Source organism: Camarhynchus parvulus, chromosome 3, assembly GCF_901933205.1.
Source record: "Camarhynchus parvulus chromosome 3, STF_HiC, whole genome shotgun sequence".
In the NCBI taxonomy this organism is placed as follows: domain Eukaryota; kingdom Metazoa; phylum Chordata; class Aves; order Passeriformes; family Thraupidae; genus Camarhynchus; species Camarhynchus parvulus.
This window is the reverse complement of record NC_044573.1, coordinates 67932963-67947021: the sequence shown is the minus strand read 5'-3', so window position 1 is coordinate 67947021 and position 14059 is coordinate 67932963. Positions and strand designations below refer to the sequence as shown.

General features: G+C 39.1%; 1 protein-coding gene across 1 annotated transcript; it reads left to right on the top strand.

The window, feature by feature from the left end:
• The first annotated feature begins 303 nt into the window (after positions 1-303).
• CEP57L1 (centrosomal protein 57 like 1) lies at positions 304-13834 on the top strand. The gene is made up of 11 exons (XM_030945813.1): positions 304-382; positions 2759-2903; positions 4854-5033; positions 5615-5724; positions 6148-6264; positions 6536-6613; positions 8341-8439; positions 9323-9400; positions 9503-9732; positions 11311-11455; positions 13619-13834. The coding sequence occupies exons 2-11, from the start codon at positions 2762-2764 to the stop codon at positions 13832-13834; spliced, it is 1395 nt and encodes a 464-aa protein (XP_030801673.1). The 5' UTR covers positions 304-382; positions 2759-2761.
• The last annotated feature ends 225 nt before the right edge of the window (positions 13835-14059 follow it).

The window sequence follows — 14059 nt, the reverse complement described above, 5'->3', positions numbered from 1 at the left end:
GTTTGGTTGCTATAAACTCTATTTACCTGCTGAGATATTAGCACTTGTCTACACCAGAGCACTCTAGCACAGTAATTATGCTGACACAGCCTCAGAGCACTATAGCAACCATGCCCTCAGCTGCTGCACACAGCCTCAGTATCTGAGGAAGCTGTGGTAAAGCAAGGCGTCCCTAACTGTGTCTGCAGCAGAGTTTCTGCAAACACAGGTGTCTCGGTCCTCTGGTGTTTTCTTTCACACCCTTTGCTGAGCCTGTGCTCTTAGGAGCAGCTTGGGGAGCTCCCCCCTCCAGCTGGAGGGTGTTTGTTTTCACATTAAACTTGTGGACTTTTTATGCTGAAGCCCACACCGGATTAGCTGAATCACCACCACCACCAGGCAGGTGAGCTGGCCTCTTCTGTTTCACTTCCCTTTAGTTTCACTTGCAGAACTAAAGGAGTTTTATTTCCCTTTCTGCCAAATAGGTTTCCCCCATGCCCCCCCACTTTTGTATTAGCTTATCCAAAACCTCTCAAATATTCTGCTTCTTTATTCCCTCCTTTTTTCATTATTTGCTTCGGATCACTGCCCTCCTTACAAGTGTTCACAGACCCATCTCCTTGGAAACAGCAGAACTTGTTTATGAGAAAGTATTAAGGAAAGTAATGGATGTGTAGCTGTGCAGGCATGCAGGGGAGCCATGTTCCACTGGAGGATGTTGGAAAAGCGAGTCTCCACTTATGCTGACTGCCAGAAGGTTGGATGGTGTAAGCTAAAACCACCTTCTTCCTCTGCTGTTTCCAAAGTTGCCTTTTATTTACAGTGGTGGTAGGAAACTTCTTGCTTGTGCGTATGCTCATTTTTATGGACTTTTTTTTGCTAGTCTTTTTCATCACCAATGTGAAGGGGTTGAATAGCAGCAGGAAACTTTTTAAGTCTTGCTGATCTCTTATTTTCTGAAACTCCATGCTGATGCACTGTGCCATGCCAGGGCCATCTCCTCTCTTGCCCTGGCCCTGACCACCTTTGTGGCCACAGGACTTTCTCATCCATGTTTTGAGGTTTCTGCTGCTCCCTGCTTTGTGCCTTTCACTGCCATTGCCCCTTGTGCTGCTGGACATGGTTGATAGAACTGGCCAGGTATCCCATGATGGTCTTTCCCAGTCCTTAAGGACAGAGGTGAGGAGGCCCCTAACAGCTTTTGTAGCCAAAAATGTGGTGGGGTCACTAGATGGAACCTCTTCCAAGTGATGGTGGGGTACCTGGCTGTCTGCTGCTGCCCACCCAGTGCCAAGAGCTTGTGGATGTAGGATGGCAGCTTGTGAGTAGGATGGCAGCAAGGCCCCATGGAGAAGTCTTTGGAAAAGAACTGGGGGGACTAGGGGGCTGCTCTGAATAGTGTGATCTCAGGGGTGTTAGCACACAAAAGTGGTGATGGCTGGGAGGCCCTAAGTCAAGCAAGCCCTGGTGAAGAGGTGCTCATGTTGACATCTCTGTGATGACAATTTGGAGGAAGAAAGAAAAATTTCTGCTCACCCTTCAGTTTAGTGCATACCTTGAAGAGGCAATGTGGCTGGGAGATTATTTTTAATCTTAGCTGTAAGAGCTGCAAGTGCTCCTAGAAACTTTTTTTGTTATTGGAAACTTTTTCCCTTGTTTGCCACCCAGTATGAATGGCTTCTCCTGGGGTGTGCTTCATCAGCAGGCCCTAGTCTTGGTCTCTTTCTTCCTCATGTTACTAGATACCTCCTTTGGGTGATTTTCTTGGCGACTAACATCTGTAAATAGCCTTACCTAAGCAGGAAGACTGTTCCAGTTGCATGCCTTGTATTTTAAACATAAGTGATCCAACAATCATAATTGTTATATCACTGAACCTTCAAATAAGCTGCTTTTCTATTAGCTGAAGCTGTGTAGACTCTTTGCTTCTTACACTGTATCAAGTGAAATGCTTGGCACTACTTTGATAGGTCACTGTAGGATAATTTCAAACTTGCTTTAACTTCCTAGAGGTTGTATTAGCCTGAGGCACTTTCTGCACATTTCACTGTCCCATGTCTTGAGTATCAAGAAAAATTTCTATTTGACAGGGTGTGAACTGTATTCAAATGTGCTTCTCATAAAACAAAGAATGTGAAAGGGTGGAACAAAAAGGAAGTGAAGAAACAGGACTTAATACATGCACCTGATAATGGAGATAATACTGGGGATATTGCATATTAAATATCCTCCTGTTATCTCAACACTAAATGTGGAGAACTGTGTCTTTGTTATGGAATAATGGTACAATATTTACCATATGTAATTTGATTTTACATCCAAAAAGAGGGGAAGAGGAGCACTAAGGAGGCTGCAAATGGAAATAGGCTGTAAAACCTGGAATGTTTGCTCTGCAGGGAGCACTTAGAGTCAAAACATAGAAGTATGTAAAATAATTAGTAGAAAATGCTCTTGATACTTGGGTTTTTAAAGGACAAAAATCAGCATAAGTTATTAGAAAGCACCTAGAAAAATCTTGGAAAATTTTGGTCGGTCAAAGAAAGCTGTTTTTTAGTGTTATGAAAGACATTGTTTTGGAATTGCATTAAAAGACAGGATTCTTCTGGTGGGGTGTGGGTATAATTATTGTTGATGTTGTTGTTGTTATTACTACTATTATTATTATTTTGGTGTACATGATCTGGTTTGATATAGACAGAGCCAGGAACAGCCCAGTGACATACTTCTGAAAAAGAGTCTTTTAAAGAAATAATGTCATTAAATGTGTCTCTTTCTACAGGCTATGGATTCTGAATCAAAGAACAGTTTCATAGGAAGCTTTCTTCAGCCACCAGATTGGAGGCTTCCTGCAGCTTTTGTTTATATGGAATCAAAGAAGTTGGCAGCTGCTACTGCTAACAGGCCTTCTCTCCCAAATAACCAAGGTATAGCCAAAATATGTCCTTAAAACAGTCTTTTTAATTGTTCCATGTGAAATCTCTTGAGCAAACTCACCATCCTATTTGACTGAGTTCAATGACTTGCTGCAGTTATCAGTCTGACATTAAGACAGGATGTATATGTGTCCTGAGGGAGTAGTCTCCCTGAAGTCATACATCTAGAATGGAAACCTCTGCAAATCTTCTAACATCCTTGTAAACTTTGGCTTTGAAATTTGTTTAACTTAAAATTGTCAGACTTCCTCTGAAAGCAAAGGAGAATGCTTCCAACTCAGTAGAAGTAGTTCATGGCTTCAAATACAGTAAAAAAAAGATCATTAGTATGGTACAGTGACCTGAAATTGGCTTTGCATGGTGCTATTTGACTCCTTACAGCTTAAAATCACTTCTAAGGGTGGGTTTTTTTGATTGGTTTTTTTTTTTTTTTTTTTTTTTTTGTTTTTGGTTTTGGGGGTTTTTTGTTTATTTTTGTGGGTTTTTTTGTTTGTTTGGGGTTTTTTTTGGGTTTTTTTGTTTGTTTGGTTGGTTGGTTTTTTGTGTTTTTCTTTATTTTTGTTTTTTGTTTTGCATGGTATATTTCCTTGGGAGAACTTTTGAACAATTCAGACTCCCAGGAGAGTTAGCAGCATAAAAGTTAGTCCCTATGACATACAGTTGTCATGTGCCTTAATGGGTGACTGCTGGGTTTTCACCTGCAATTGAGCTCCTGCTTCTCTGGGGCTCACAAGGCAAATGGCTCAGTGGCTTAACATATCTGGAGAGCCAGGGGAATATTAAGGATACCCATACTTGGACTTACTATCATGGACAACTTTGCTACCTTGCACAGACATAACCCATGAGTGTGCATGTGATCATTGTTCTTCACCTGAAAAATCTCTGATTTCTGTAGTAATCTTACTTCATACAGAGTTTGGGCTTTTTTTGGATTACAATGATCAGTTTAGTGCTATGTAGCTAAGTGGTTAAGGAAATGTTTGGTATGACAATAGAAAGATAGAAAAGATGGTCCTACTTCATCCTTCTGCTTTCTGGTATTTGCTTTTTGGTTTGAGTTTTTGTTTGATCTTTGCTTGGTTTTTGCTGTTTTGTGTTTTTGTTTGGTTTTTGTTTGTTTGTTTGTTTTTAATAGATTTGTGATAATATGATGAAAGTTGTTACGGAGGTAGCAATATTTGATGGTATTCTTTTGATGAGAGAGTTTGGAATAGAGAAACTGTCAATTATAAAATGTCAGAAAATAAGCTTGACTTGTTGCAGGACATGTCTTAAGCTTCCACAGGTGTGTATGCTTTATGGAGAGCTAGCAGACTTTTTCTTATAGCTGAAATTGCAGCTTTTATTTTTGGTATAATTTGACACATACTGATTTGAGGCTGAAAGTAAAATCTTCCAGACTTGTTTCCATGGTTTAAAGAATCTTCAAAAACAAGATACTAGATGTTGAAACATTACCTTTTGAAACAATGAAGTATTTAGCAATGTATCCTTTGCTAAATTGTCCTTTTTATCTAATTTCTCCCCCTGTTGTGAGCATGTTTTCTCTTTTTAATCTGTCCAGACCAGTTGCCTTACACCAATACTTATGACCTCACTTGGATACCTCTGTTCTCTGCTTCTATTTAAAGAGAAGGCCTAGGGTTTATTATATTCTATTTGCCATTATTTCTTTGTGCTTGCTGTCATTTGGAGTGAAAATAGTTTTGCTTATAGGGCCAGAGCTTCATACCTCAGTTATGCAGGAAACGCATCCATTTTCTCCCATATGTGTTCTGCATATGTTAGTGTACAGCTGGGGAATATCATTAATTTTGGGAGTGATACTAGGAAGAAAATTTAGGTAGTATATTGTAATGTGAAGTGTTTTCTAATAATGATAATCATCATCAAAATAGGAACTGTTACTTAAGGTGTAGCTGTTGTGTTGTTTGCTAGCTGTAGTGGCAGCCCTGAGAGCCCTGCAAGAAAAGATCCGCTGCCGAGAGCTGGAGAAGTCACAGGCTGAAGATAAACTGTGCAGCCTCTCCAGAGCAGCTGCTCAGTACAAGAAGGTCTTAGAGCACAAATCCTATGAGAAGGATGCAGCACATCGAGAGCTGATGCAACAGAGGAAAGGTATTTCTTTGGAGTGATAAGGTGTAGCCACAGCAACACTAAGACTGTATAATCCAGGGAGTGTTTTGTTTTGAAAAACTGCTAATTAGTGCAGCCCCCTTTCATTTTTTGCTTCAGAGCTGAGGAGGGACGGGAGCTTGATAATTGTGGATAAAGTTGTGATATTTTTTACATATATCAACTGAGTATTGCATAAGCCATGAAGCAATTTTAAATACTTAGCATGTTTCAGGTGGTATGTTTAACTCCTCCAATAAGCAAGCAGCAGCTTACATAACACTGCTAACTTGAGAAAAGATAGGAGAAGATTCTCCTCTCTCAGATTCTGGTTAGGTATCTGCTGATACAAATCAAAGTAACTGCAGTGCTCATGCCTCTGGAATTCAAATTAGAGACTACCTTTGAAAAAACATTTTGATTCTCATGTCTTACATATAAAATACATTTTAACCTCATTACTTGTTCAGACTGACAAAACTGTTCTTGCCTGTTTTGAAGACAGAGAATTCCTCAATGATATTACAGTCTGGCTAAATGTGTAGCTCCCTTTGCTGTACTGAATGTCTTGTTTCTCTCTGTAGATTCAAATGCAGTACAATCCCGCTGCTCCCTGCTGGAGAAACAGCTGGATTACATGAGAAAGATGGTTTCCAGTGCAGAACTGGAAAAGAAGATGATTTTAGAACAACAGGTGAAGCCCTTCAGCATAATAACAAAGTAGTGACATAGTTCAAAAGTATCGAAATGTGCAGGACCTGAAGTTTTTTGTGGTCATTGTTTTTCCTCAGCTCTGCTCAGGCTGCTAGCAAACAGAAGCAATTTAGTGTATGGCTGATGACAACCATTCAATGAAGTGTATGAAAAGCTCCCTGGGTGGAACTCCTAATGAGCAAAGCCATGCTAATACTTGCACACTTGGTAGACAAAAAAGCTGCTGGAAGCTTAAGTCGTCTTTGTCTGCTTGGTATTTTTCATCACTTTGCAATTCAAAAAATATGGAATTTAAACTAATTAAACACCTTTATTCTAGTGTGGGGTGGTTTGGTGGGGTTTTTTTTGCTGTCTGAAACAATTTCAATCAGTCGCCAACTTCATTCTTGCTTTTTTTTTCCAGGCTCAGCTTCAGAAAGAGGAAGATCAGAACTGTTTGGAACTGCATGCAAAACTTGAAAAGCTTGAAATGCTAGAAAAAGAGTGTCTTAAACTTACTGCTGCTCAGAGAATTGCTGAAGTAAGCATGCATGGAATGACAGTCTGAAAGTTATTTGTTATCATTTTTTGGCATACTATTAATAGTACTAAGTTTTGCAAAAGTTGCCTCTGTTAAAGTATACCTGACTGAATGCCACCTCAGCTTTGTGTGCGTGAGTCTTTTTTCAGTCTGGGCTTTAAAAATTCCCATAGTCGGGTTTTATCCCCACATAACAGTTGTGAGCTCCTCCAGACTTCTGATTCAACATTCAAATTGAAGTGGGACTAATCATTTTTGCCTTCAAATTCAGGACAAGATCAAACACTTAGAAGAAAAGTTGTGTAAAGAAGAGCATCAGCATAAGCTAATACAAGATAAAACTGCTCAGGTAGACTGAAAAGATTTTATTTTATCTTCTTTTTTAGTACTGAAGAAATCTATTCCCTCTGTTCAAAATGCCCTTCTTGTTTTATTACATTTTAACTCCTTGTGTTTATTATCCAGGCAGAACTCCTGAAATACTACCTAGATCAGTTATAAGCTACATATTAGAAAGCTTGCCAGGTGTGTTGTATATCTCAATGAAGAAAGATTCTACTTGGCTTTGTATTAGTGATACAGTTAATCAGCCTCAACACTGCTCTAAGTGACCCAGGTAGAAAATTAATTTCTAGGAAATCTCTAACTGAATCAGGTTAACTTAATTTTCAGTAACTTGAAAGTGGTCACATATGAAACCATATACACCAAGTGAGGTTGGTTGTTATGTTTGTTTTCCTCCCTTTGTTAAGATCTGTAGGAATCTAATACATAGAGCTGTACTTGGAAAAACCTTAATCAGTGATATGTTGTTCATCAAATGAGATCTTGTATAATTCATTATTCTATGAAGCCATAATCAGTTTGTTGGGCCAGCATCCATCTGAGAGAGGAGTATTTGCCAAAGAGAGCAAAATTATGACACCTTTTGTTAAAGGGGCAAGGTAGTCATATTCCTCACTTTGTACATAAGCAGCAGGCGGCTTGAAAGAGAGACCAATTGTGAGGGAATTCTCTTGGGGTGAGGTGGGGGCTGCAGTGCTGAAGAGTAATATTGGAATAATGTAAGCAAAGCTGATGCCTTAATTTAATTCATCACTGCTGTCAGCTCTTATACCTCATCCAAGGATGATGGGTTTTCATCAACCCAGGAAGCTTTAAATAACATGCAAATTTGTAGCCCAGATGTCTGACCACCTCCAGAATCCAGCAGAATGATGCAGTTGAAAACTTGTAGGTTTTTTGATTTCTTGCTTAGACTGCATGCTGCTGCAGAGCAAAAGGCCTGGTACAGAGATTTTATCTTCTGAGAAACGTGATAATAATGACTCTCCCAGAGCAGATAGTCTAAACATTTGGTCAAGAAACTACTTAGATGCCATAAACTGAGTCCTAAAGTCATGTTAGTACCATCTTCCTACCCTGCAGGATGGGTTTAGGTCTGTTGGATCTGGGCTGGGAAGCACAGGGTTCACTTCCTCACTTCCTCTTTATGACAGAAAGCCAGAATATTTTCACTTTAGTGGTGGACCTACAGCATTGTTTAGCTGCAGCTGTAACACATGCCAAAACAAAGTCCTTGTCCTGTGTTTAATTGGGGATGATTATCATCCTGTTTATCATGGGCCTTGATAGCAACTTTGAACCACTGAGCAGTATGAGAATTGTCCAGCAGGTTTGACCTCAATGTAACACAGACAGGCTTAGTTCTCTTGTCCCCAGATTGTAGGAGCCAAATGTTCATATAATTTGGATTTTATGATCACATCCTCACCATGTGGCAGGATTGGCTTATCTCATTTGCTGGTTGTCACAGTGGAAAAATACAGCTGCTGCTGCAGCTGAATATGAAAATGAGGAATACTAAGACAGAGCTGCAAGATCTGCCTGATACCCTGTGTTCCTAGTAATCTGTTCAGGTTTTAAGCGTAGCTTATGCCTTCCAAGCAGGACAGTTAATAGTGCCCTTAATTGGTTCTTATCCATGCATGAATGAGAGAATTAGTTAAACCTTGGTATTTCATACTTCTAATATTACATTAAATGGCTGCTTTTTTTTTTTGCTTATTGCCACAGCTTCAAACAGGATTTGATATAAACAGAATTTTGATGTCTTCAGTAACATCTCAACATGAACCTGAAAAGGAAAATGGGAAGAACAAAAAACCTAGGAAGGTAACGTGGAAATTTTTATTAGCATGCTGTTGCTGATAGCATCTGACTTGCACAGAGACAGGAATTTGTGAAAAATGGTGATGTAAGAGGCAATTGATTTATCTGCTGCACTTTACTCCACTTCCAAAGTGACAAACAGTGCTAAATAACTCTTTTTTCCCCTCTTTTTTTTCTTTCCTTCATTAGTTAAAATGGTACTGAGGTATCACAGAATCACAGAATCACAGAATTTCTAGGTTGGAAGAGACCTTTAAGATCATCAAGTCCAACCCATCTTCTAACACCTCAACTAGATCATGGCACCAAGTGCCAGATCCAGTCTTTTTTTAAACACATCAAGGGATGGTGACTCCACCACCTCCTTGGGAAGATGATTCCAGTATTTGACCACTCTTTCTGTGAAAAACCTCCTCCTTAATTCTAGCCTGTATAGTAGGACATCACTTGAAATCCTTTCCTTATCAGCTTGACAATTACTTCTGTTAAAGTCTTGCTGCCATCCCCCATGTCCTGTCTTAGCTTCCTTTTAGTTTATCTGGCAAAATTAGTTTCCAAAGCAGTTTTAGATCAGCATCTTAAGGTCGTGTGTTTTGGGGGGATTACTGAAATCAAGAGAATTTATTTTGCAACACATGTTACAGACCAGTCAAAATTTTGCAACTGTGGTTTTGAAAACATAAGTAAACAAGGTTCAATTACTTTAATGTTAGTCTAATTGTTAAACAACATACAGGAGGAAATTTATTTTTTTAAACCAGAAGAAAACTGAGGTGATGCATTTCACTGTGTATTTACTTGAATTTTACTTCCCTAAAAAATAGTTTAAGATTGTACTCTTGAGTCAGCAGATTAGAATTTTTTGTCTTATATTTTCTTATGGCAGAGAAATCCTACAATGAAAAAAATGCAGCTTTCACCATTACATGTAAAGGCTGGTGAACTACCTTTTGTGGCTGGGAAGGTAGGTGAAAACCACTGCTGTCACTAAAGTGACATCTTTGGCTTGAGTAAGGCTGAGTAGTTGTTAATTACTTCTGTAAGCCACTGATCATCCTTCTTTAAGTCTGTCAGCTCCAGCCATTCTGTCAGTGCAAACGTACAAAGCGTGCTGCACATTATGAAGCATCGCAATCCGTGTATCTCACTGCGAGGACAAGGAGGAGCCGCAGCTGGGATTTCAGGGCACAGTGCACTTTCAAAATCTGTATCCTCTTGTTCCACATCACCCACTGCCACCAGGAGCTTTTCAGACCTTCTGTTGGCCTTTCAAGACAAGCTGGGCCAAATGAGCTTGTGAGTACCCATGGCTGGTGTTGTGAGTAAACGTGACTTCAGCGGGAGCCCTGAGAAGCAACAGGGTGCTGTAATTGAGCCTAGCCTGTTTTAGCTCTAGGACTGCTTGTTGACAGAATGACCTGAGCAGGCTTGACTAGTAGGATTTTTCTCATTCAAAAAATTCTTTCTATCTTGGTGTTTCACTGGTCTTGTTTTTCTGCTTCCATATCCTGTATTTAGAAAAGCAGCAAATGAAAAGCCTTTCTGACCTGTGCTTCTTAGACATTTTAAACATATTCTGGGATATACAGAGTAAACCAAAATTTTTCTGCTGGATAAGGCTGCAAAGGTGGTGCTGATAGTAGGCTTGCAGGATGCAGTCATTTTGGGTGGTGGAATGGGTTAATACAGCTCTGGCTTGAGCAGTCCTGTCACAACATCTCTCCTGTTCCTTTGTACTCACTGCGTGTTCTTTCCTTCCCCGTGTACCTGCCGGGTCCTTGTGCTGAGTCAGTCTGGTGCTCGTACCCTTGGCTTGTTGAGAGCAGGAGAACTTGCTGGTCCTGTAAGGGGGTTGTGAAAGAGGAATGGTCTCCTGCCAGAAAATGGGCAGGGTGTGGAAGAAGCTAACACTTCAGATGGGAGTGTATATATCTTTCTAGCCATGCAAGTAAATGTGGATTACAGCCTGTTGTGTTCTTAGGCACCTTCCCATTAATGCAGGCTTGTGGGACTGTGGGCCAAAGCTCTGTAGCTGGTCATAGCAGACATGTCAACATGATGAACTGTGGTTTGAACAGTGGAGGAAGATGTGCTGATTAAACCAGTTAGGATGTTGACGCTGATTTGAAATCCTTGATGTGGTAAAATTTAAATTGGCAAGCAATCTAATGTTCAAAAAGCAATGTCTAGCTTACTCATAGCAGTTAAGGACAGGCTTTTTTTTTTAATAGCAGCAACCAGTTGCTTCAATTAAACTGTCAAGGAGAAGCAGTTACTCAGAAGTCGGAATAGAAGCTCTGACCTTTGTAAAGGGATTATTTATCTAAGAGATGGGGTCTCTGGCTTCAACCTGTTCAGGTATCTGGGTATCAAGATCTACACAATTTCTTTTACTTAATCTGATTATTTTAATTAAGCAGCCCACTGTGCTGGAAATCTTTCTGAGTATAATATTTTAATTTGAATAATTTGTCAGAAAAATTGTAACTTGAGTGTACTAGTTTAAAAAATACTTTCATGTATTACACTAAGCTTTCAAAGTCTGCACTAAATTGTCAGGAAGTGAAAATGTTGTACTGCATAGCTGCTGTTCGCTTTCAAAAATCTCATTTTGCACACTATTACACATGTAGTTGCTATGCCTGTGGGAAGAAGGAGAAGTAAGATGGACATCAGCTGAAAATTTGGAATGAGAAAATCAGACTCACAGGAAACCTTTTCCCTTTCTCATGTTAATATATTCCAGATTAATGTGTATTGTGTGAGAGTGGAAATAATGCTAAATTTCTATACTCTGCACAAAATGGCTAGGAACTCCTGCAGGAAGAAATCCTAGACACTGTATCATTAGATTGCCATTCTTGTCTTTAATAGTGAGCATCAAGAACTTCTGAAGCAGATACAGGAGACTCAAGACTCCCAGGCTCGTGAAGACCTGGAACAGGAGCTGGATTGCCTTGTAAAACAAATGGAGATGAAAGGAAAACAAATATCCAAGCTGAAAAAGCATCAGGCTACTGTAAGAATGAAATGTAAACTCTCCAGCTACTAACATTTTTGTTGAAAGGCTGCCACAACTCTGCCTCCTGTTGCCATCAGCTAGAATGTCACTGGAATGTTTTAAGCCAAGATGTTCCAGTATGGGTGATTATAATCAGACTGCTGGCTCATATTTTTGAACCTCCAATTTCTTCATTGGATCAAGAAAAAGTGCTTACAATTGGCAGTTAGGAAGGTATGCTGGTGGGAAAGCTTCCTGCCCTGTGGCAGTTCTGCAGTACCGAGCTGGGTTGCACTGTCTGTCGCTTCGGCTCACTGTGTTAAGACAAACTGTTGAAATTTCATTTCTTTATATCCTGTCCCTCAGGGGAATGAGAAAATAGAAGCTGTAATTCCTGTACAGACTGGATTAAATGTCTTTTATATTACTGAAACATTGAAGCTTTCTTGTTAACTAGTCTGTTGACCAGAGGTTCTCCAAAATCATAGCTGGGCAAGTTTTTCAGTTTTGTTTAACCTTTAAACTGCCCTCACTCTGTCAGTATTTAGTTTAGAGCCATAGATAGCAACTTTTCATACGTGCCCATATAAAATCCCTCTTCTGTAGTTGAACAACCTAACTCTTTTGTAGCAATTTGGTTTGGGCATATGATTCAACATTCAATCCATAGTTCTGTCTGATTATTTGTGTTTTTTTAATCTCATGTTTCAAGATAAATACTCGCCTGAGAACTTTGCTTATACAGGAACAAAACAAAACTCAGCATGAAACCTTATGATAAGAGGAGGATATAGTTAATTTAAATCTGACCAGTTTTATTCATATTCATTTTTGATGGATTTTACTCACTTAAACTTTTTATTGTCCATGTAATTGCAAGCATAGAGGTGCTTTATGTCATAGCAGATGTGTCAGACTTGCATGTTAGCAGTATGGACAATGGGCATTGACTGCTGAGTCCTCACTGCCTCTCTTGGCAATGCCAGCTGTTTTTTTGATTAAACTCTTATATTGAAGACCCAACAATTATGGTGTTACTCCTTGCCTCAAAATCTTGCTGTCTTCAGGAACCTAAGACACTGGGTAACAATTGCACCTTGGTTTCTTTCTTTTGCATATCTTTATGGCCACAGTTTGCCTTTGTTTCGGGATGATGAAGAGTAGCACATACAATGTGGTGCAATCTTGTTGTCATCTTTGGCTCTTACCAGTGTGCAGATCTTCTGGCAAGTCCTCTGTGCTCTGGTACAGCCTGGTCAGAGCACACCCCTTAGGGTCCTGCTGTAAATAGTAGTGTCTGTATGATTACTGTCCATCATGCCCTGGTTATCAATACAGACCATTCCTCTAATTCCTTGGCCTGTGGGGTTTTTTTTCCTAGTGCTTTTGCACACAGACATTTCCATTTGTATTTTGTACAGACCAATCTTAATATTTCTAAGGCATATTTCTTTTTCTAGAACCTGCCATACTAAAAGTGCCATGCTAATCTCTGTTTCACAGTTAATAATATGTTCTAGAATGCAATTAAAGTTAATTATTTTTAGAAATGGACTTAAAGCCTAAATTGGCATTTGGAATGCTTCCAGCCTAATTTTATCTTTGGGAAGTGACCTTTTCATGCCAAGTGCAAGTCAAGACTCATTATTTGACATTTTAAAAAACATTCTTTAGCAATTAACCCTATTTATTCTGTTTTCCACTTTTGTTAAGGAGGCTTCAAAATAAACTGCTTAGATCCAATAACTGATAATTAACAGTACACATTTTAGAGGTTTATTGCTTGTTTGGTTTTTTTATTAGGATAGTACAATCTGAAATGAAAAGAAACTGTTGTAAATACAGATTTAGATTATTAAGAGATGATATTCTCTTAATAATGTATAGATTATCTATGTATAGATTATTATAGAGCTGTCTCAAGCAAGCATTTTTATGTTAGGTTGCAATGGGATTCAACAACCAATTGGGTGTGGATGAGGTCAGTTTTCTCTGGTGGCTTCTTTATGGGCAAGGTCAGCTTTCTGTTACAGTGAGACAACTTTACTAAGTTTAAACTTTTCTCTCTTTTTTTTGATGTCTCTTAGTCATCTCTAGTTTGAAGTTCAGTAGAAGTCCAGTCACCTCTATAGCTGTGGGTCTTTGGAGTATGTAACATGCTAATTAGTATTTTTTCCCTAGGTGCAGAAATTAAAGAGAAAAACTCAGAAATTGAAGCAAGGGGCAACTCATGTCAAACTAAAGTGTGGTGAACAAAAGGAAGCAAAGGAGATTGCAGTCACTGTAAAGGAAAATATGTCTAAACCTTGTCCTGGGCAGAAGAGCAGAAGTTCTCTTCAGCTGCTAAAAGCTGTGAGGAAACTTCAGCTATCTCTGAAAAAAGATGATGTCATCTGAGAAGAATAGTTCTGAAGTTTGTTATGTTAGAAGTTTTTGAAGTTGTCTGACATCTAGTAAATTTTTAGTTGTACAAAATACCTCTTAAAAATAAACTGGATACAGTAGACTTGTACATTCTAAACTGCCTACTCTCTAGTAGGTCAGTTTGTTCACCTTAGAATTAACTTCCATGTAGTGTAGCTGTATCTCAACTACACTTCCTTGTAATAAAGTGTTTTAACG